We start from the raw sequence: 23,298 nt of genomic DNA, 5'->3' as shown, positions 1-23,298 counted from the left end.
CCATAGGTGGCATTTCCAATGAGTGTGAAAAAAATGGCTAATTCAAGAAATGGTGTGGGCATTCCTGTTCGCCATTTAGAAGACAACAAAGCGGGACCCCCTGCCTTGTTCCAGAAAACAACATAAACTCCAGATGGGATGAAGAGTCAAATATGAAAAAGGGAACACCCAAAAAATACCAGAATAAATGGATCATTAAAAAAAAAGTGTCACCTGGAGATAAAGAATGCCTTTGAAAAATGTCACGAAATCCAGAAAGCTGAAGGGCAAAACTGATAAGCAAGCTGCCTTCCTGGACATTACGTTTCTCGGGGCTGGTTGACCTCGCTCCCCATGATCCTCTCCCTCCTTGGATGCTAGTGGTCCTGCGACTGTCCTGCATGGGCTAGCCGCTTCAATCCACACTCCTTTCACTGAGAGTCCCCGCAGGCTGGGCCGCTGACCACACCTTGGCCACTCAGACTCTGTCTGAGAAGTGTGAATCTGGAGTCGGGGTCCACGGGGTCAAAAGTGGAGCCGTTCCCAAGGCTCTGATGTTGCCAGTTGCCTGTGGTTATGTGAGGGCCCATGTCCTCTCATGAGTTCCGTATCTCTTTGGGGCGCCTGGGTTGCTCAGTCCATTAAGCGACCGACTCTTGATCTCACCTCAGGCGATGACCTCACGGTTCACCGGTTCTAGCCCCGAGTCCGGCTCCACACTGGCAGTGCGCAGCCTGCTTGGGATTCTTTCTCTCCTCTCTCTCTGCCCCTCCCCCCACTCTCTCTTTCTCTCTTTCAAAATCAATAAATAAACATTAAAAACATTGTGTTTCTGTTTAAGTTAGCCAGAGCCAATGTTTAAGGCTTCCTCTCAGAGAACTCTGGTAAATGGAGAGCTGGATGGGGTGGGGGTGGGGGGAGCATCCCTGCCTTGCTCCTCCCCACTCCTCCCATAAAGCACTCTAAACCAGTTGAAACAAAAGTAACAAAGTGGGAAAATATTTACAGTAAGAATAAATAAATAAAGAACATTAAGGGCCAAGTCACAAAATGAAAACACTACCAATAAATACATGAGACAATGGTTAGTCTTTCTAGTGAGCAAAGGTATGCAGACTTTAAAAAAAAAAAAAATCAAGTATTGAAAACATCTATTAGGCTTTCCTGGTGGCAGAGTAAGCCACAGGCTGTATTTTCCAAGGCACGGTTGATTTTTCTTTCAAGTTTGTTTCTTTTTAAGTAGGCCCCACACCCAGCGTGGGGCTTGAACTCACGACCCTGAGATCAAGAGCCGATGCTCTAACACCTGAGCCAGCCAGGTGCCCCTCAAGGTAATCTTTTCTAAACTGCAAATCTCGATCTCCTTACCTTCTGGACGTTTGGTTCCGTTTCCCAATGCCTTGTCTATTGACCGGCTGGCGGCAGGCTTGCCCCTTGCGTCCAAGCTGCACCCGCTGCACCGAGGAGGGCTGGCCTGAGTTGGGAACGCCGTGGGGCCAGGTTGGCCTGAGGATCCCTGCGCATCTGCTGGGGGCTCTCAGCCAGCCGCGACCCCCGCCCCATACCTCTCCCCCCGCTCCTCCCCCTGCTTTCCCCCCAGACCTCTTCCCCTGGCCCCGCCCCCAGACCCCTCCCCCTGGCTCCCCTCCCCCCACCCGTCTCAGCAACCCCCCCCCCCCCCCCCCCCCCCCCGCACACGGACCGGTCCGAGGCTCAGAGCCGCATCCCCCCCCCTGGTGCTGCCGGCGTGGCTCTGTATCTGGAGCTTTACCGGAGCCCACCGTGCACCTCTGTAAAATTGCCGGCACTGCCCGGGGGCCGCGGGTAAGGAAGGGGTGGAGCGGAGTGCGCCGGGGCGTGCGATTGCCAGGTGGCCGCGGCGGCGGCGGCTGGGGGGCAGACGCGGAGAGGGAAGGAGGATCAGGAGCCCCAGGGCAACGCGGGTGGCGGGGGGAGGCACAGGGCTGGCGCGTGGAAGGGCTGGCCTGGGCCGGCGGGGGCGTGCGTCGGTCCCTGCACCCGCGTACGTGCGCACGCAGGGGGGGGGGGGGTGGTGAGGACGCGCGCGGCCTGCCGCGGTGTCCGAGCGTGCAGGCGTGGGAGTGGGGAGCCCCCGAGCGCGGCGGCGGAGCTCCAGGGAGAGGCACGGCTCCGGGCTGCAGGCGGCGTCCAGGGCGCGGGGGCGGGGTGGGTGGGAGGAAGGGAAGGGGCTCGGTCTCTTTGCCCTAACTCCTGCCTTTTCTCTCCTGCCTCCCCCTGCTCTTCTGCACGCGCCCCGCCTGTGCTCGTTTCCTCTCACGGCTCAGGACACGCGCAGGAGGACCGCAGGCCTGGCCGCCCCCTTGAACACGGCGGGCTGTTGCCGGGAGAGCCGCCCGGGGACGCGACCGCGTCCTGTGGATGAGGGGTGCCGGCACCCGGGCACGCGCAGTGGTTACCGACGCTTAGGGGCCGGATTCCACGTTCCGCCCGTGAAACGCGCGCCCCGCTCTCCAGAACGGGAGGGGATGTTTACTAGGCATATTGGACAGACTGGTTTTCCGAAGTGAAGTCATAACTGAGATGCTGTATGTTGCCGTTGTGCTCGGATGCGCACTGGTGATGCTTCATCTGCTGTGCGCGCAGCGCGCCTCCATCATCACAGAAGCGGGGCGCAGCGCGGTGGGGAGACCTCGGACACCTCCAGCCGAGGCCACCTGCCACTCTCCACCTTCCAGGGCCCTCCGGACTCCACTTCTCTCCGTCCCAGCTTTCCCACCTGGCTCCTGTCTGGGGGCAGGCCTGCAGAGAGCTGATTCCTGTCCTTCCCGACGGGGACAGTGGCTTGGGGTGGCCTGAGTGCACTCTTGTTACTCTGCCAAAACGCAGCCTAAAGCATTCTGGTTGTTAAATAATTCAGAAAACGTTCATCTGTCTTTGCTGCTCCTGTGAAACTCAGATCAAGTAAGTAGAAAAGAGCAGGGGAAAAAAATGTTTAATGTGATGTGAACATTGATCTTTCTAAAGGATCTGTAGCCCACAGAAATGATAAATCAGATAGCCAGCCAAATATTATATGTTAACTTCTCAAAATGTTGTCTTGAAGTTATGTTCATGCAAGTAATTCTCTAATATTCAGGAATCAGTTTGCCAAAAGGGTATTTTGGGGGGCTTTATGTCAGTGAGGTCCATCCATATTGTAGCCTGTATTAATACTTCTTTTTCATTGCTGAATAGTATTCCAGGGAAGGATATACCACATTTTCTGTATCCATTCAGCGGTGGATGGACGTTTGGGTTATTTTCAGTACGGGGCTATTATGAATCACATTTGTGTACAAGTTTTTGTGTGGATGGATGTTTTCATTTTTCTTAGTGGATTTCTAGGAGCAAAATTGCTGGGTTTATAGGGCGAGTTTTACTTTTATTTTTAAAGTTTATTTCTTTTGGGAGAGAGAGAGTAAGAGTACCAGTGTGAGCAGGGGAGGGGCGGGGAGAGAGAGGAAGAGGAAGAATCGCAAGCAGGCTCTGTGCTGTCAGCGGGCAGCCCAACTCCGGGCTCGATCCCGTGAACCGTGAGGTCATGCCTGGAGCCGAAATCAAGAGGCGGACATTAACCGACTGAGCCACTCAGGATCCCCGTGTTTAACTTGTTAAGAAACTGCCAAGGGCACTCCAGTGGTAGCAGGTGCAGCCTATGATATCGTTAGCCCTCTCCCTCCAAACCCTTGCAGTGGAGAGACGTCGGGTCATAAAAGATGACAAAGCAACAGATGTTCATCTGACGAACTCCAGAATTCAGTCAGCTCTGAGTTTTAACTCATATTGTGTAGGAGAGGGCATGTGTTCAAAGCTGTAATTACTTTTGGTAGTCTTTGGTCCACAGCTGCGGAAGACAATGTAGATACTGGATTAAAGTCTTCCGTTCTGTTTATATAAAACTATGCTTTGGGTTTGTGTTACTATGACGGTCTAGAAACACTTTTTTTTTTTTTTGGTAACTTCTCCTCTGTTGAAACGACCAATTTGGAGGGTACGATAATTATGGACGGGGCCACTAGACACGGAATTGACAAAAGCTCGCATTCCGGCCCCACTTAACTACCTACCTGTGTGATCTTGGGTAAACTCTTGAACCTTCCTAACCCCGAGTTTTCTCATCCACAAATTAAGGAGAATCACGTCCTTGTCTGTTTGTATTGTTTTGAAAACGAAGTGAGGAAATGCAAGTCAAGCATTTAGCTCATTGCCTGGTGCAGAGTAAGCACTTAAAAAATGCCAGCTATTTTTATCACTATTATAAAACTAGCTCATCTGCTTTCACACTTGTTCAGTTGTCATCAAGCTGCCGGGTTAGCTGTTGAACTCCCCAATACTCAGCAGCTGTGTTGCGTTTCCTGGCGAGGTGCTTTGCTCTGTTATTGTGACATCCCTTCTGGTCCCCAGTTCAGCTTGGCAACCACCGCTTGCTTTGATCACTCTGCTGTTCATCCCTTGCAACTGAAATTGTAGCATAGTAACGACGTTAGGCTGATAGACTCACTATATTCCTACGCTTCATTTAAGGAACACTTTCTTATTGTAAAATTGTAAAAAACTTGAAAGAGCATGAGATGGAAATAGAAATCACCATCCAGGAATAATGAATTACAGTTAACATTTTAATACCTCTCTCCTTAGATATGGATACACACACACACACACACACACACACACACACACACAGTTCATATATATGTATATTAAAAAATAGGGGGCACCTGGGTGGCTCAGTCGGTTCAGTGTCTGACTTCGACTCAGAGTTTGAGCCCCATGTCGGGCTCTGGGCTGACAGCTCAGAGCTTGGAGCCTGCTTCAGATTCTGTGTCCCCACTCCCCGCCCACCCCTACTCAGGCTCTGTCTCTCTCTCTCTGTCTCTCAAAAATAAACATTAAAAAAATTTAAAAAATAGATCACAACATATATACAGTTTTATGTTGCCCTTTTGTTCATTTAACACTGTGTTATAAATAATTTCTCAAGCCATTACACATTCTTCAAAAAGAATTTTAACTTACTTGCTCATGCTTTTGTCATTGGGCTTGTTTTCCAGGTTTTTGCTATTATAAGATATGAGTATCCTAGTGCAAGCATTTAAAAACATTTTAAGGGGCGCCTGGGTGGCTCAGTCGGTGAAGCGTCCGACTTCGGCTCAGGTCATGATCTCGCGGTCCGTGGGTTCGAGCCCTGCACCGGGCTCTGTGCTGACAGCTCGGAGCCTGGAGCCTGCTTCGGATTCTGTGTCTCCCTCTCTCTCTCTGCTCCTCCCCCATTCATGCTCTCTCTCTGTCTCAAAAATAAATAAACATTTAAAAAAACATTTTAAAAGTTGAGGTAAGTTTACAGTGAAACATGTAGATCTTAACTGTACAGTTTGATGTGTTTTGAAAAATGCACACACCCAATATCCATTCCTTTATATAAAAAAAATTAAACCTGTCATCCCAGGAAGTTCCCTTGAGTCTCTTTTCAGTAAGTCTTTACAACCTGACCCTTACAGGGGTTTTTCACCTTTTCTCAAACTTCGTTTAAAGAGAATTCATAAAAGAAAATTTCCTACAGATGATTTACAGATCCGCTTACTAGATCAGGTAGGTTTTTATTCTGCAATTCATGAATCAGGGAGCATTCACTCCAGCAGATAGAAAACAAACAGCTTTAAAAAAGGCAAGAGATTGTTTTTTTTTTTACTGAGGTATCATTGGCATAAAACTTTATATTAGTGTCAGATGTACAACATGATTCAGTATTTGCATACATTATGAAATGATCACAAGGGGGCTAGCTAACATCCATCACCACACAGTTACAAATATTTTTTCTTTGATTTAAGATTCGTTCTTTTAGCAACTTTCTTTTTTTTTTTTTTTTTTTTTTAAATTTTTTTTTCAACGTTTTTTTTTTATTTTTGGGACAGAGAGAGACAGAGCATGAACAGGGGAGGGGCAGAGAGAGAGGGAGACACAGAATCGGAAACAGGCTCCAGGCTCCGAGCCATCAGCCCAGAGCCTGACGCGGGGCTCGAACTCACGGACCGCGAGATCGTGACCTGGCTGAAGTCGGACGCTTAACCGACTACGCCACCCAGGCGCCCCTTAGCAACTTTCAAATATGCAATATAATACTTTTAACTATAGTCCCCATGTGGTACATTACATCCTTATTTATTTATTTAGGTAATACTGGAAGTTTGTACCTTTTGACCCCCTTCACACATTCCACTACCCCCCCATACAAGCATACCTTGTTTTATTGTCCTTCGCTTTCATGTTTTCTTTATTTTTGAGAGAGACAGGGACAGAGACAGAGAGAGTATGAACAGGGGAGGGGCGGAGGGAGAGGGGGACAGAGGGTCAGAAGCAGGCTCCGTCCTGACAGCCGCAAGCCCCGTGCCGGGCTCAACTCCCAAACTGCGAGATCATGACCTGAGCCGAAGTCGGGCGCTCAACCGACTGAGCCACCCAGGCGCCCCGTATTGTCCTTTACTGTGCTTCCCAGCTAATGGAGGTTTTTACGAATGGCAAGTCTGTGGCAGCCCGGTGTGGAACTCGTCCATTGGCACCACTCTCCCAGCACCACCCCCTCCCTTTGTGTCTCTGTGTCACGTTTTGGTAATTCTTGCAACACTTCAGACTTCTTCATTATTACTACGTTTGTTTGGTGATCTGTGTCAGTGATTACTGTTTGCTAAAAGCTCAGATGATGGTTGGCATTGGGGGCAATAAAGTATTTTTGAATTAAGGTATGAATATTTTTTAGACATTGCGCTCGTAACAGACTACAGTATAGCGTGAACATAACATTTATGTGCACTGGGGGACCTAAAATTTCATTTGACTCGCTTTATTGTGATATTTGCTTTATTGCAGCGGTCTGGAACCAAATCTGCAATATCTCTGATGTATGCCTGTATGAGTGAGATTTCTGTGACTTAGTTCACTTAGCATAATGCCATCAAGGCTTATGCATGTCAGCAATGGCAAGGTTTCCTTTTTTTATGGCTGAGTAATAGTGCGTTCTATATAATATATTACATGTATATTTTTAGAATATGTAATATATATTACATATGTATTTAGAATATATGATATATAATAAATATATACATAGTATAATAAATATAATATATAAATCTCTACATCTCTATATCTCTATCCTTATCTATGTATCCATGTACCTATCTACCTATAAAGTTGTTTCCATGTCTTGGCTATTCCGAATAATGCTGCAATAAACTTGGAGGTACAGCTATCTTTTTGAGTTAGTGTCTTTGTTTCTTTCACATAAATACCCAGAAATGGAATGGCTGCATCATCCCACATGGTAGTTCTGTATTTAACTTTTCGAGGAACATCCCTACTGGTTTCCACAGTGGCTGCACCAGTTTACATCCCCAGCAACAGTGCCCGGGCGTTCCCTTTTCAACAGATCCTCACCAACACTTGTTTCTTGTCTTTTGGATACTAGCAATTCTGAAAGGTGGGAGGCGCTATCTCGTGGTTTTGATTTGCATTTCCCTGATCACTAGTGATGTTGAACACCTTGCAAGGAATTTTCATAGACCAAAGTGAGCAGGATTGAGGAAGTTTGGACGGGGCATTTGCTAATAGGTTAAAGCAGGGTTACTTCCCTTACAAGGAGCAAAGGCACTTCTTGGAGCTGGGTTAGGTGATCTGTGCCGGGCAGACCAGCGCTGATCAGTTGACCTAGGCCTTTCTTTTCTGGGGGAGCCAAGCACAGAGCATAGACACTTAAGTTCTGGTTTGCTTACATGGGGCTTAAGCCACGAGGAACTTGAAGTTGGACCTAACCTGGTTACTTTAATGGAATTATACTCTACTCTTTTTTATCTTGCTTCCACTCAGCATTATGTTTTTTAGATTCATCTGTGTTACTGTATATATTGGTGATTTATTCCTTTTTATTCCTCAGTCATAGCCCATAATATGAATATATCACAATTTGTTTATACATTTACCTGTTGATGGATATTTGGGTTGTTTCCAGTTTGAGGCTATCATGAATAAAGCTGCTATTAACATTTTTTTAAGTTTTTTAAAAAGCTTATTTACCTGTTTTGAGAGAGAGAGAGAGAGCGCACAAGTGGGGGAGGAACAGAGAAAGAGGGTGAAAGCGAGAATCCCAAGCAGGCTCCACACTGTCAGCACAGAGCCCCACGCAGGGCTTGAACCCGAGAACCGTGAGACCACGCCCTGAACCAAAATCGAGTTGGACACATAACCACCTGGGCTACCCAGGTGCCCCACCGTTATTACTATTCATTTGTAAGTCTTTTTGTAAATATGTGTAAGTTTCTCTTGGGCAAATACGTAGAAGTGGAATTTCTGGGTCATAGGGAAGGTGGATATGTGACTGTGTAGGAAGCTACGAGTTTTTCAAAGTGGTTATGGCATTGGACGCTCCCACCGGCCAAGTATCGCCACTCCTACAGTATTTGGAGTTGTTAATCTTTATTTCTAAGCATCCTGCTGTGTACTGATATGTCATCGTGTTTGAATCTGCATTTTCCTGATCATTAACGAATTAGATTTGTCTTGGGAGTATTGAGTTGTAGGAGTTACTCATATATTCTAGAAACAGGTCCTTTGTCAGATGTGTGTGCATTGTGAATGTTTTCTCCTGGACTGTGCCTGCCTGTTTATTTTCTGGGTGTTATTTTTTGATGAACGGAAGTTTTATTTTTGGTGATGTCTGATAAAAGTTTTTTCTTTTATGGTACTTTCCAGGTCTTGTCTAAGAAATGGTTTCTTCTAGAAGCTGTACATGGCTAGTTTTTTTACACTCACGTTTATGATCCATTTTGAGTTATTGTGTTATGGTTAAGGGATCAAGGCTTATTTAATTTTTTTCCACATGAACATCAAGTTTTAGCACCATTTATCGAAAAGACTTTATTTTCCCTATTGGATTGTTCGGGTGCCTTTGTCAGAGTTATTTAGTGGTATTTCTGGACTCTCTATTCTGTTTCAGTGACGCGTCTGTGCACATGTGTCTACACTACACTGTCTTGATCAGCATTAGCACGACAATAAGACTTGAGATCAGGTAATGTCTTTGATTGTCTTCTTTGGGTCCCTTGTTTTCAATGTGGAGGTCTTGCACATCCTTCGTGAATTTTTCCCCATGTATTTTATGATTTTGGCGCCCTTATGTTTTATGAAAATTAAATTTATTTGCTGCTGGTTTTGATAGATTGGATTTCCCCAAATGGCTGCAACGGTGTTTCCGATCCTTACGTTCCACCAGAATCTTGCCTCTTTTCCATCAAGAGCTCGAGTCTATTTCCTGTCCTCTCGAACGGACTGGGCCTTTGCGACTCTGTAACAGGTTGTGGTGGGAGGGAGACCGCAGGCGCTCCGAAGCTAGGTTAGAAAAGGTGACATAGCCCGACTCGGTCTCCTGGGACTGTTGGAAGCCAGCCACCATGCTGTGAAGAAGCGTCAGCTGCCTGGAGAGGACATGTTGAAGGACAGCAGAAGACAGCCCCAGTTAAAAGCCCAGCTTCAGCCAGCGTCACACGCCAGACACGGGTGCTAACGAGTAACGGGAAGGGGAGGGGGCCTGCGACACCCGCCCCTCCGGTCATCAGGAAGATAGTGACCGTTCTACTGAGTATTCCTTGTTCTATGTCCAATTTGGGAAAGTGCTCTCCAAAAACGATGTAAACATTAGCGGAATTTGGAGTCATCAGAATGCATTTACAGAATGCTGAATACGACTGCGTTAGAAGAATAAGGTTTTCTGTTAAATCCTCTTCTTTCCTGGATCTGTTGCCCAATACTCTCAGGGTTGCTTTTTAGCCTGTGTGTAAATAACAACAGGGAGAGAGGAAGGAGGCCTTATGAAGAAAGCCTAAAAGGAAATTGGTCTGGGGACAGAGGGAAAGGAAAGTGGTGAGGGATTAGTGGTGGCTTCCACTCCGACTATATTGTCCCTTAAGCCGGCGAGGAGGTACACCGATGAACACTGTATGCATATCTATATCTTTTTATTAATTTTTATTTTTTAAATGTTTATTTTGAAGGGGAGAGAGGCAGAGCGTGAGTGGGGGAGGGGCCGAGAGAGAGGGAGACACGGAATCGAAGCAGGCTCCAGGCTCCGAGGCATCAGCACAGAGCCCGACGCGGGGCCTGAACTCACAAACTGTGAGATCATGACCTGAGCCAAAGTCGAACGCTTAACAGTCACCCAGGCGCCCCTATCGATATCTTTTTATATGGTGTACATATGCCATTTCCTTTTCAAAAATGTTTCCCTATGTATAGACATAGGTCTATATACATATGATATACGTATATATGTATACACGTATGACCATTTTTTCATGTGTAAACATTTTAAAAGGAAATGGGGGTTTTCGTTCGAGGAAAGGCGCTTAAGAAATGGGGTCAGGTCTTCATTTGTATGAAAGAACTTCAGAAGGACACAAGCCGGTTGTTTTCTAGAACCACGAAGATTAAGAACGGGCTTGAGTGAAAACAGAATTTTAGGTGGTTATAGGAAGGGAAGGATTGCTTGGCCACCCTAGTTCTTGAGTGTTGGGAGTGTGCTGCCCAGAGAAGTTGTGCAGATTTCGTTCCTTGGAAAACAGGCTCAGCCTTTCTGCCGTCATCCCATACCATACTGTCTCCGGGAGACCGGGTCTGTCGTTGGCTGACCTCACTGCTTAGGGAGAGGGCACACAGAATGGAGAGGATGGAGACAGCTGGCTCTCAGGGACGGAAAACTCGGATCCCCTTTTCCTTTACGTCGTCCCTTAGGACAGAAAGGACTGCTCTTAGCTCAGTAGTATTTATCAACCCACAGTGCCAGGAGCTCGGTGTGTCCTTCTTGGGTCTAGCTCTTGAGGGTTTTTTCCCTTCTGCATGCTGCTGCTGTCACCTGACTTGTGAATGCCTGGGGGGGTGACTCTAGAGAATGGAGGCGCAGGCTCTTTCTTGACAAGCCTTTGCTTCTATAGGGTAGACACAAAATGCATTTCTCTATTGTATACATACAATATTTCCCTGTCGCTGTCTATTTTGCATTGGCTCCTTTTTTTTACAAGCGTTTTGGTCTCCTTTGGTTCTAGCCTAGGCTGCCCCTGACAAGCGTAAAAGCATTTCTCTGAGAGGTCAAGGACAGGTTACTGAATGATCCATACTGGCATTTGCGTTCTGAGACTAGTAACAACTAAACACTGGTCATCGGCTAGCTTCTGTCCTTTGTGCAGGTGTATCTTTAGAAGACTTCAAAGGTAAGATTTAGGTCTGGATCCTGTAGTCAAACGCCATCCTTAACTAACTTCCCCAGAGAGATACCCGCCGGTCAGATCAGGGAAGTTAACCACGGCAGTCAATGAGGTAACACAAGTTCAAGCGAGGCGCCCATCTATTGGCCCTCGCACCTATGACGTCATCTTCACAGTGGGCCAACTGGACTGTCTCAGCACTCTACAAAGTTGTCAGGACAGATTTGGTTATCGGAAGATACACACAAGAAGAAACAGAAGCACTCCCCCGACTTCATGATAGGGATGCAGGAAATCAGGGGAAGGCACTGAGCCAGTCTGTGGTGGGCAAGGCAGTGGCCTCTATTCAACATACTCAGCTTCTTAAAAATTAAAAATAACTTCTACCTACTCTTTCTTTTCCCACCTGGTTATGGGCAGAAAATTTTTCATCTTAAAATTCGGGGTGGAAAAAAGCCCTCTTTTTCACCCGAGTCCTCTCCCGCTCTGCTTAAGCTCTCAAGGGGTTTGTTCTCCGTAGGAAATTGAATCATTAGTGACAAAGTTTTTGACAGACTCTGCTGGGACGAAGTTGCTTCGCGATCACCCTCAGCAGCTAAGACCCACTGAGAAAACATCTTCCGCCCTGAAGCTCTCAACTCCACAACCGAGAAAGTTCTCTTCTTCCTCAATACCATGCTGAAGATTCACACTTCTTATCAGAAACACTTTTTTCCCCCCCCTGAGGGCCCAGAATGGGCAGGCAGGGAATCCCACCTGAAGCTAAGGTTGCCAGTCTGTCCATCCCTTCTGCACATTTTTCTAGGAAAATGCGGGGCAGAGGCTAGCCAGGAGGAGCTGGAGGGATGCCTGGCCTTTTCTCGTGGGGCACCGATTCTTTCTGCTGAACTCTGTTCCTCTGCTGGTCCGTCCCCGGTAGTTACGCTAAATTTAGTGTAATGATCACATCAATAAACAAACGCAAGGTCAGCCTCTCTTACAATCATGTTTGTCTTTCACTCTGAGGTCGGAATTTCATCAGCTACTAAACATTCAGCCTTTCCCCCTCTCTTTATGGAACTGTGCCCAGAAGGACCAAGTGCGGTTTGAACGCTGAGTAAAAACAGTAAGGAATGGATCAAGTGACCTTGGACAAATCACCTCACCTGCCACTGATTTTGTTTCCTATGGAAGGTGTGTCGGTGTGTGTGTGCGAGTGTGTGCGTGTGGGGTGAGCTAAGCGAGCTAAGTATTCGTAGGGGCTCCTCACAGTTTTAACGTGCCACTAACTAGAATTCTAGGCGGGCTGGGGGCCCGGAGTCTGGACACCCAGGTTTTCTGTTTTCCAGACCCCACACCTTAGAAGTACCTGTTCTTTGCAGCCGATCCCACCACAATGTACACAGAACAGAAAGCGAGAGAAGCCGGCAGAGTCAGGAGTCCCGAACGATTCACACGGGACAAGCGCACCACCTAACAAGGGGCAGGTATAAGAGGCAGCGGGCAGGGGCAGAAAAGGGCACCCTGAGGTGCGCTCGCGCCCCAGAGGAGCCCCCTAGCGCACCGCCCCGTCCCCCCACCCGTCCCCTCTCCGCCACCTAAGAGCCCCCCGTGCTGCGGAACGTTCCAGACTCTTCCCGGCCGCGGCCGCGGCCCGCTCCGCCTCCCGCCGGGCTCCCCGCCGGAGGGCCGGACCCCTCCCCCGCCGCCGCCGCCGCCGGGCCAGCGAGGCCCGCAGCGGTGGCGTCCGCGGGCGCTGCCGCATTGGCCGGCGGCTGCGGCACGGACGGCGCAGCCTCCTCCTCCTCCGCCGCCGGCGGCCCCGCAGTCCGGCCCGGGAGCGCGCCCACCCATGGCCCTCGGGCCGCCGTCCCTGCGCCCAAGCCCGGCGCGCAGCCTCCGCCGCTCGCCCGGGGCCGCCTAGCCCCCGAGCGGGGCGCGATGCCGAACGCCTCCCGCCTGGACAGAGCGCTCAGGATGTCCCTGCCCCGAAGGTCGCGGATCGGCTCGTCCGTTGGTGAGAGGGGAGGGGCGCGCGGCGGGGAGGGTCGGCGGGGCGGGGGGAGGGGGGGGAGGCGGGCGCGCGGAGGGGAGCCGCCGCCCCGCCCTCCTCCCGCCTCCCGCCGCCGGTGCTCGCACCTGGGGGTGGGGGTGGGGCGCGCCCGCGCCGCCGGGGGGGCCGCACGCCGGGCGAGGGGCGAGGGGCGAGGGGCGAGGGCGCCGGGGACCCCACCCCGCCCGCGGGGCCGGGCTGCGGGTGCGCGCGCTCGGGGTGTGTGCGTGTGCGCCGCCGCGCGCGTGCCCGGCCGCCCCTAGGCCGGGGGTTCGCCGTCCCCCGCTGGGTGGGCGCGGAGACCGTCGGGCGTCGGCGGGGCCGGCCTCGCCCTGCGCGGTGTTTGCTGCAGGGCCCCGGGGAGCCGAAGGGCCCCCACGAACGTTGGTCGCCACCTGGGCCCTGGGGACTCGCGCGCGCACCCGGCGGCGACGCACCGGCTCTCGACCACCCGCACGGCCACCGCACACGCCCCGCTGCGCTCGGGCGCCCGGGCGTTGGGGCGCCTAATCCTCTAAAGCCCGACACCCCGGTGCTTCCACCCCGGCATCCCCGGCCCCTCCCGTCCGGACGCTCGCATTTTGTTTCTTACAGACTATATTTAGAAAGCAAAGTCGCGTTAAGCTGGATGTTACGTGATTATGATGCACGATGGGTTACCTAGACCCTCCCCCCCCGCCCTAATGAGAAATCTCTTACCATTTCAGGGCGCCCTGCCGGTTTCTGGGTAGATCTTTGATTGGAGGAAGGGACAGGGTCTGCACTTTGGGGCTGGGGGCGTTTGGAATTTCTGTGCAGTTTTTGTCGTTTGTTTTGAGAAAGTAGGCTTCTAAAAATAAGTGACTTTCCCATTTCTCTGGTTGAGTCATGTGAGATGGAAACGGCAGACCAGTGTTTCCACGTTATCGTCCGGGCGCCTTCAGACTGGTTGGAGGAGAAGCCCAGTGCGAGAGGATCGCTGGCCGAGACTAGGCAGTGCCGAGCGCGGGCTGAGGCAGGGAGCCCCGCTGGGAGGGGACGGCGGCCATCCGGGGGCCGGATGGTACCTGTGACAGTGCTTAGGTGGAGCGGAACGGGGCGGAGGGGCGGGGAGAGCGGGCAGGGCCGCCGCCATATGTTGGAAGGCAGAGGCAATAGCATTGTTCCTGATACGGATTGAGGCTTCAGTAAACCGAGAATCAAGGGTGGCTGGGAGGAGAAAGAGAGTGGAAGAAGGTGCCACTGTGTGACGGTGCCGTCGCACAGAGCCCCGCTCTTGCGCGAGTCCTGCGTTGGCTTTAATGCTGTGTTGTCGCTGTCTTGGAGGCCTTAATGGGTTTTGAATGAGGGGCCTGCAGTTTGATTTTGCGGCGGGCCCTGCAAGTTACGTAGCCAGGGTGTATAGATGTGGCCCAGAAGGGAAAGGTCCTTGGACGGAGCCCTAGGTGTGGTGACATTTCAAGGTTAGGGCAACCGCCAAGGGGCTGAGAGGATGGTCGAGGGGAAGCCCGGAGAGGTCCTCTGAAGCTCAGTGAGCCAGCCGTGCGGAGGGCAGGAGTGCTCAGCTGTGCCCAGTGCTGCTGGGAGCCCAGGAAAGGCACCACCTGCCGACAGTCCGTCATGGAGGGCACGGGTGACCTTGCACGGAACTGTTTTGTGGACGCGTGGGCGAGAATGTCTACAGAACACCTTCAGAGAGACTTAAGGGGACAGATATTGGAGACAGCAAGCACAGACAACTCTTGGCTGAATTTTGTAGCAAAGGGGGAGAGAGAGCAATGGAGTGGTAGATGGGGAGGGAGGGGAGCTGTGAGTTCCAGGGAGGTTGTTTTATTTTAAGACTAGTATTGCAATCGTGCAGTGGATGGTGTGAATGTCAAAGCAAGAGGTTTTTAGGGAGAAGGGAGGACAGTGATCTGAGATCAAGAGTGAAGAGCAGGGTCAAGGCAGAGTAACAGAGACAAAAAGTCCAGAGGTGGGCGAGATAGGGCATTTGCCGATGAAAGGTCGCAAGTTCCAGAAGACAGGAGGGTGCTAAGAGGTGGCGTCTATGTGAAGAATTTGCATATGGTGGGAGGAGGAAGGGGGCCACTCCTGTGAATGAGGGTACAGGCCTGATAGGCTGAGTTTGGATGATGATCAGGAGGGAGGGAAGTGCTGGGGCTGGGGGTGCTGCAAGGGGAGGGCCGGTCCATGCTGGAGGGTTAGCCCAGGAGTGTCCTGAGCTTTGAAACTGCTTTGCAGTTGACAGAGGTGCGACACCATGAGTGGGACATTGCCATCAGCAGAACTGGCACTATCACCACCCATTCTGCAGAAACTCTTTTTGGTACTTTACTCCTTCATGTGGAAGAGGTTCTTCAAAGAACCTTTTCTTCTTTCCTTTTCTCTTTGCTTTTCTTTTCATTTCAAACAAGTCTTTTTTTTTTTTTTTTTTTTTAAGCGTTTATTTATTTTGAGAGTGAGAGAGACAGAGTGTGAGCAGGGGAGGGGGAGAGAGAGAGAAACAGAATCCAAAGGAGGCTCCAGGCTCCGAGCTGTCAGCACAGAGCCCAACGTGGGGCTGGAACCCACAAACCACAAGCTCCTGACCTGAGCTGAAATCGGATGCTCAACCGACTGAGCCACCCAGGCGCCCCTCGAAGAACCTTTTCTAAAATGAAATGAAACAAAACAACAACCTGTTAGAATTTGGGTTGAATTTGCATTAAGTTTATAGATTAATCTGGAGCGAGTAGACATTTAAAAAATGTTGTCCTTTTAACCATAAACATGGTATTCTCATCATTTATATATGTCTTCTTTTATGTCTTAAAAATTTTTTTTAATGTTTATTTATTTTTGAGAGAGACAGAGCATGGGTGGGGGAGGGGCAGAGAGAGGGAGACACAGAATGGGAAGCGGGCTCTAGGCTCCGAGCTGTCAGTACAGAGCCCAGTGCGGGGCTTGAACTCACCAGCTGTGAGATCATGCCCTGAGTTGGATGCTTAACCGACTGAGCCACCCAGGCGCCCCTGGGTCTTTTCTTAAAGTGTCGTAATTTTCTCCATAAATTTCTATGCATTTTAAAAGGTTTATTGCAAGATACTTCTGTTACTAGAATAAATGAGCTTATTCAAAAAATACATTTTTAATTGGTTGTTGCTGACGTCTAGGAAACGAGTTTTAATGTTGACTGTTGTATCAACAACCTAGTGAACTGTCATAAATTTTCGAAGCTTAGGGTTGCTTTAATTTTGTGTGTGTAGACGTTATCTGCAAATATTAATTTCATTTCTTCCTTCATAATTGTTATAACTCATATGTTTTTCTTATTTGATTACATTCATTAGTACTGCCAATAAAAGTTTGACCAGAAGGGCCATTCTTGCTCTGCTCTTAGAACATTAATGCTCCCGGAACTCTCTGTTGAGGAATGGTGCTGGAGTCCGCAGCTGTTCTGTAGGACTCTAAGGAAGCACTCTGTACTTCCTACTCAGTACTTTAGGGCAGAGGCGGGTTTATTGTGCATTTTAAGACACTGGTCAGGGACCAGCAGAATGCTTAAAGCTACCTGGGTGGTTGTGAGGTCTTTCCCTTTCCTCTTTCCTCCCTGGGTCTTTGTGTTCAGGAAGAGTGCATCCCGGCCCCCGTATCAGAATGGCCATAATAAAAAATAGTGACCTCAGCAAATCCTGGCAAGGACGCAGAGGAAGCGAATCATTCCGACATTGTTGCTGGGGATGTAAAACGGCACAGCCACTCGGGAAGAATGTTTAGCAGTTTCTTTTCTTTCTTTCCCTGTTTTGATCGAAGCATGGTTGACACACAATGTCACATCAGTTTCAGGTGCACGACACAGCGATAAGATGTGACATCTCTGTGTGTTATGCTGTGCTCACCACGAGTCTGGCCCCCGACTGTCACCACTCAGCGTGTTGACTCTGTTCTCTATGCTGTACCTTTCACCCGCCTGACTTACTCATCCAGACTTGTGGAAGCCTCTCCCTCCCGCCCTTCTCCGTCCGTTTTGTCTGTCTCCCACTCGCCTCTGCTCTGGCAGCCACCAGTTTGTTCTCTGTATGTATGGGTCTGTTTCTGCTGCTTTTGTTTTTTAGATTCCACAGATAAGTGGAATATGGTATTGTCTGTGACTGCTTTCACGTAGCGTAACACCCCCTAGGCTGATCCGTGTTAGCAAATGGCAAGATGTCATTCATTTTATGGCGGGGTATATTCCATGGTATGTATGTATACGTATGTATATATATTTATCCGTCTCAATGATCAGTACACAGTTGTCAGTGGACAGTCAGGTTGCTTCCATTTGTTGGCCATTGTAAATAATGCTGCAGTGAACATAGGAGTTCTTCTGTCTTTTTTGAATTAATGTTTTTGTTTTCTTTGGCTAAATACCCAGTAGTGGAATTACCGGGGTATATAGTATTTCTGTTTTTAATTTCTTGAGGAAACTGTGCTTTTTTTGTTTGCACCATGCTGCACCAATCCACATTCCTGCCAACGGTGTACAAGGTGTCTCTTTTCCCCACACCCTCACCTATCCTTGTTATTTCTTGTCTTTCCGATACCAGCCATTCTGACAGGCTGGTAGAGTGACATCTCATGTGGTTTTGGTTTGCATTTCCCTGATGATGAGTGATGTTGAGCACCTTTTTAGGTGTCTGTTGGCCACCTGGATGTCTTCTTTGGAAAAATGTCTATTCAATGGAAATTAAATAAATAAATAAATTATTAATAAAAAAAGAAAGACAAATGTCTGTTCAGGTCTTCTGACCATTTTTAATTGGATTTTTTTGGGGGTATTGAGTTGTATAAACTCTTTATTTTATTTTATTCATTTTATTATTTTTTATTATGACATTTATTGTCAAATTGGTTTCCATGCAACACCCAGTGCTCATCCCAACAGGTGCCCTCCTCCATGCCCATCACCCACTTTCCCCTCCCTCCCACCCGCCATCAACCCTCAGTTTATTCTCCGTTTTTAAGAGTCTCTTATGCTTTGGCTCCCTCCCTCTCTCTTTTTTTCCTTCCCCTCCCCCATGGTCTTCTGTTAAGTTTCTCAGGATCCACGTAAGAGTGAAAACATATGGTATCTGTCTTTCTCTTATGACTTATTTCACTTAGCATCACACTCTCCAGTTCCATCCACGTTGCTACAAAAGGCCAGATTTCATTCTTTCTCTTTGCCACGTGCTATTCCATTGTGTGTATAAACCCCAATTTCTTTATCCATTCATCCGTTGATGGACACCTAGGCTCTTTCCATAATTTGGCTATTGTTGAAAGCGCTGCTGTTAACATTGGGGTACACGTGCCCCTATGCATCAGCACTCCTGTATCCCTTGGGTAAATTCCCAGCAGTGCTATTACTGGGTCATAGGGTAGATCTATTTTTAATTTTTTTGAGGAACCTCCACACTGTTTTCCAGAGTGGCTGCACCAGTTTGCATTCCCACCAACCGTGCAAGAGGGTTCCCGTTTCTCCACATCCTCGCCAGCATCTATAGTCTCCTGATTTGTTCATTTTAGCCACTCTGACCTGTGTGAGGGGATATCTCATTGTGGTTTTGATTTGTATTTCCCCGATGAGGAGTGACATTGAGCATCGTTTCATGTGCCTGTTGGCCATCTGGATGTCTTCTTTGGAAAAATGTATTCAATGTAAATTAAATACATAAATAATTAATAAAAAAAAGAAAGAAAAATGCCTAATCAAGTCTTCTGACCATTTTTAATTGGATTTTTTTGGGGTATTGAGTTGTGTAAACTCTTTATATAATTTGGCTATGGTAGTTTCTTATAAAGCTGAACACACAACTGTCATTTGACATGGCAGTTGTCCTCTTGGGCATTTACTTCAGAGAAATGGAAACCTGTCTTTACACAAAAACTTATATGTGAATATCCATAGCAGCTCTGTTCATAATAGCCAAAATTTGCATGTCTTTCAATGGCTGAAAGGATAAACAAGCTGTGGTATATCCATACCGTGTAATACTACACAGCAATACACAGGAGCCAAATACTGGCAAACACCACCACTGGGGTGGGTCTCCAGGGAGTTGTGCTGAGTACAAAAAGTCTAGTTACGAAGCCTACGTGTCACCTTATCCTGTTTATATGACATTCATGGCAATGTCATATAAACATATATGACATTCATGGCAATGGCAAAATTATAGGAAGGGAGAATAGGTTGGCGGTTGCCAGAAATGAAGGAGGGTGTACGGGCAGGAAGGATCAAACGGCAGCATGAGGGACCCTTGGGGTGGTAAGAATGTTCTGTGTCCTGACTTATCCGATAGCAGTGCCCTGGTTGTGATATTGTGCTATAATTTTGAAAGATGTTTCCACGGGGAAAAGCTGGGCAAAGGGTACACAGAATCTGTGGGTCTTACGACTGCATGTGGATCTAAAATGATCTCAAAACGTTTCATGAAAAAAAAGAAAAAAAACCAAGGTAAACTGTAGTGATTTTTCGTCAAAAGAAAATAGTTGTCAAGTTTCAGATCTTGTAATAAACTCTCAGTTTAAGACAGTGGACTGAAATTATTATGGTTTCATTGATAGGATGTTTCCTCGGGGAAATTGCATTGTACATCACCTGTTTCTATAACACGGCAGAGCCTCTGTGTTGGATAAGCTCTGTGCTTGACGCATTACCTCCTGCTTGATGTCATCTTGGCGGGGTCTGGGGCAGGGGTACTCCGTTGAGATTATTCTCATTTTTTATAAACTCGTAGTGAAGGGATCAAAGGCCACCGTCTGCTTCAAGATGATGCGCTCAGCTGCGTACTATTTAGTAAAATAATTCTGGGATTATTATTTTTTGCTCATGAGGTATCTTTGACTCCTGTCTTCATCTGGATATTCAAAGGTACTTTTGCCAATTCTCCCTTTCTCCAAATATGTGTTCGGTGTCCGCGTGGCTCAGATATTTCACCAGGTGATGGGAATACGGAGACTGACCAGGGGTGGCCCCCCGGCCTGTCTGGAGCGTCCCGTTGGCCCAGGGAGGAGCCTTTCAGTCCGGTAAGGGGGACAGAGCGGAACCGGAGCTGTTGATTTTGACAAATACGTACTGAGTGCCCACCGCATGCCGGGCACCGCTCCCGGTGCTGGAAACGCAGCGGTGAGCGGGGCAGGTGCTCTCTCATGGAGCCTGTGGCCCTAGTGGTTGGATACAACACACGGGGTCGGCGTGCACAACTCTTCCTCTGCCTCACCGTGGCACGCATGGCCCGTGACAGCTCGTGGAAGGTAATAGTCGCGGGCAGCGCGCACGGATGAGTGACGAATCTGCGAGTGTGTGTATGGGTGTGCAGGGTGAGGTGAGCTGTGAGGACAGAACGGAAGAGAGAGTTGTTTTTTACAGACTGTGACGTCAGAGGTATCTAGGAAAGAAGCTGCCTCCCTGTTTTATTAAATTTAGGGATTTGGCTTAAATGACAGAAGATTAGCAATGGAGAGCGGGTGGCCAGCCAGCGCACAGACCAGAGACGGAAACCGGAGGAGGACGGCAGATCTTCCAGAAGCTGTCCCCGGTGTCCTCCTCCCAGCCCCACCCTGGACCCATCCATGTCCTCTGCCCTCTCCTGGTCCTCAAAGGTGGTTTTTTTTTTGTTTTGTTTTGTTTATAAAGAGTTCCCGTGCGGACTCAGTTTTCCCATAACCACCTGCCCCACGTTTCAAGGGGCCAAGTGGGAAAATGAGGGCAGCGGAAAGTGGAGAGAGCTCTTCTGTTAGAATGTGTGCCGGGAGGCCTAGCTGGCTGGCGTGTTGAATTAAGAACGTGCAGATCATGACCTGCGGAGTGAGGAGGCGAAGGCCACTTGCCTGAGGCTGGCAGGGGGCTCCCTCGGCCCCCCAGCGCCCGCTTTGGGAAAGTGAAAGCCCTCTGGGTCGTTTTGACCAAAGGTGCGGTTTTGGTACGCTTACACAAAGGGAGGAGTCACCAGAGTTATTACCCGCAAAGCCCAGAAATGGGGCTGGGGGTGCAGTGAGCTGGGGGGAGGGCAGTCCTCCATCGGGGGGGCATGAGCGAGCCGGAGGCAGAGAACAGGGTAGCAAGCACCTGTTTCCTATAAGGTGGTCAGGGTGGAGGGCACTAACTTCTGACGGCCTTAACTCGAAGGGGTTTTTTTTAAAAGATGCCTCGGGGAAGGCACAGTGGGAACTTTCGGGGCCCTCCCAAGCTCAAGTCCATCCGTGAATGTCCAGACCCTGGGTATGAGTAGGGGAGCCGTGCCGTAAAATACCCAGGCGGCAACTCGGAAACACAAACGTTGTCTTTCATCACGAAGGGCGGGACGGCGTCTCAGAAATGGCCAGAAAGACAGTTCAGAGACATTCCTTGCCTCTTGGTTAATTTCCGACAGGACCAGCTAATCCCCCAAGTCCAGTGTGCTTTTGGCCACCTCCGGTGGACGTGGTTCAGTATCACACCCAAGCCGAACAGAACAGGTTCTGTGTTTGTTTTCTGTTCCTCAAATGGAAAGACTTAAAGCGTTAGGCCTAATTGCTGCTGCTTCTGTTTTCTCTGTCTATCCTGTGGGTACTCAGAGCTCTGACTGAGCTCTGTCACGGATTAATTTTGGACTTGGTCTAATGGTCTAGATTGTGTTTGGAACTTTCTTAAAATTTTTTTTTTTTTTTTTAACGTTTATTTATTTTTGAGACCGAGAGAGACAGAGCATGAACGGGGGAGGGTCAGAGAGAGGGAGACACAGAATCTGAAACAGGCTCCGGGCTCTGAGCTGTCAGCCCAGAGCCCAATGCGGGGCTCGAACCCACGGACCACGAGATCATGACCTGAGCCGAAGTCGGACGCTTAACCGACGGAGCCACCCAGGCGCCCCGTGTTTGGAACTTTCTTGATGGCAGTATGCATCGGGGTTCAAATACCTAGCTTTAGGATCAGAGAGAATTGGATTCAGTTCTGTATGACGTTGGAAAGCTTCCTTTATTTCTATTATAGATGTGAATGAAAATTACATTTTGTACCCCATGGGGTGGTTGTGATTAGTAATATGTATAAAAGTGCAGGCCTTAATTATTTGATACATTAAGAGAACTTTGTGATGCAATCACGCTTGTATTGACAATATACAAGGTAAACTCGTACCCTGCATGACCGCGGAATTGGAGGAAACTTCACCTCTCACCATTTCGCCCGGCTAAATCTCCCGATGGAGGCCTGCGTAGGACATGAGTGTATGAAGTCACCACTCGAGCATTTAAGCATTCTTCGCGTGTCCTTATCCGGGTGTATGTGATCACCCGCCAAGCACTCTGATATACGTAGAGAATTCATCCTCCAGTGTCTCTGGAGACTTTCCCCTTCTGTTCATTTGTCCTACCGTCAAGGCCCTTTTTTTCCCCTACAGGTGGCCAGTAAACACCCTACTTGACGGCTTCAGTTGCTTAATAATTGACTTAACTTTTACAGCGGATGTTTTATCTTAAACCCTTATCTGACCGAGGTGCCAGCGAGACTGACGTTTAAATTCTAATTATTCTCTAAAAAGCTTTGCAGACATTTAGGGGAGGATGTGCATAGAACACCTTTAAAGGTGAGCCTCTGCCTTTCCTTCTTGGATCTTTACATTTACTAAATATAACCTGCGGTCAATGCAGCACTAGATACAAGATCTTATTTACATCCATTTAGGCCGGGGAAAGTGCTCAGGGCCGATGCTAACAACTGTTAAGAAAGTCTAAAAATAAAAGTGATGTCATGTTCATGCCCTGGGAGTTCTTCCCCGTCGTTAAGGGCAAACTCCGGAATAAGACCTGGGAGAGAGCCCTCACCAGGACAGAGCACCAAGGAAGCCAGGATGGTTGGTTGCCCATGCGAAATACCCTGACGACCTGTAGGGACACGGTCACACGTGGACACCTGGGTCTTTCCTGCAAAGATGTGTTCATGAGGGTGCACGAGTAGTACTGTTCATTCATCAGTAGTGATTGTGGAGGGCTCCCTGTGTCAGCACGAACGTGTGTGTGTGTGTGTGTGCGCCCCCGCGTGTGCATATC

The 23,298-nt window shown here is 48.8% G+C and overlaps 1 protein-coding gene and 1 long non-coding RNA gene across 4 annotated transcripts in view; one reads left to right on the top strand and one right to left on the bottom strand.

The window, feature by feature from the left end:
* Nucleotides 1–8,895: 8,895 nt before the first annotated feature.
* LOC132682264 (uncharacterized) lies at nt 8,896–12,895 on the bottom strand. Its single transcript, XR_013555242.2, has 4 exons — nt 12,827–12,895; nt 12,598–12,701; nt 12,006–12,173; nt 8,896–9,820 (listed from the first exon to the last, which is right to left on the bottom strand). It is a non-coding gene; the product is annotated as an uncharacterized LOC132682264 (long non-coding RNA).
* A 124-nt stretch (nt 12,896–13,019) lies between these two features.
* ATP8A2 (ATPase phospholipid transporting 8A2) overlaps nt 13,020–23,298 on the top strand; it is a 598,035-nt gene continuing 587,756 nt past the window's right edge. Inside the window, exon 1 of one of the 3 annotated variants that reach the window (XM_078445975.2) lies at nt 13,020–13,245. In XM_078445975.2, coding sequence (XP_078302101.2) covers nt 13,170–13,245 — 76 coding nt within the window. In that variant the 5' untranslated portion in view covers nt 13,020–13,169. The remainder of the gene's footprint in view (nt 13,246–23,298) is intronic. The other 2 variants (XM_078445933.2, XM_078445879.2) reach the window with 2 other exon arrangements.

This window comes from Panthera onca, chromosome A1 (genome assembly GCF_046562875.1).
Source record: "Panthera onca isolate mPanOnc1 chromosome A1, mPanOnc1 haplotype 2, whole genome shotgun sequence".
Taxonomy (NCBI): domain Eukaryota; kingdom Metazoa; phylum Chordata; class Mammalia; order Carnivora; family Felidae; genus Panthera; species Panthera onca.
The sequence above is the reverse complement of the archived record's forward strand: the minus strand, read 5'-3'. Positions and strand labels throughout refer to the sequence as shown.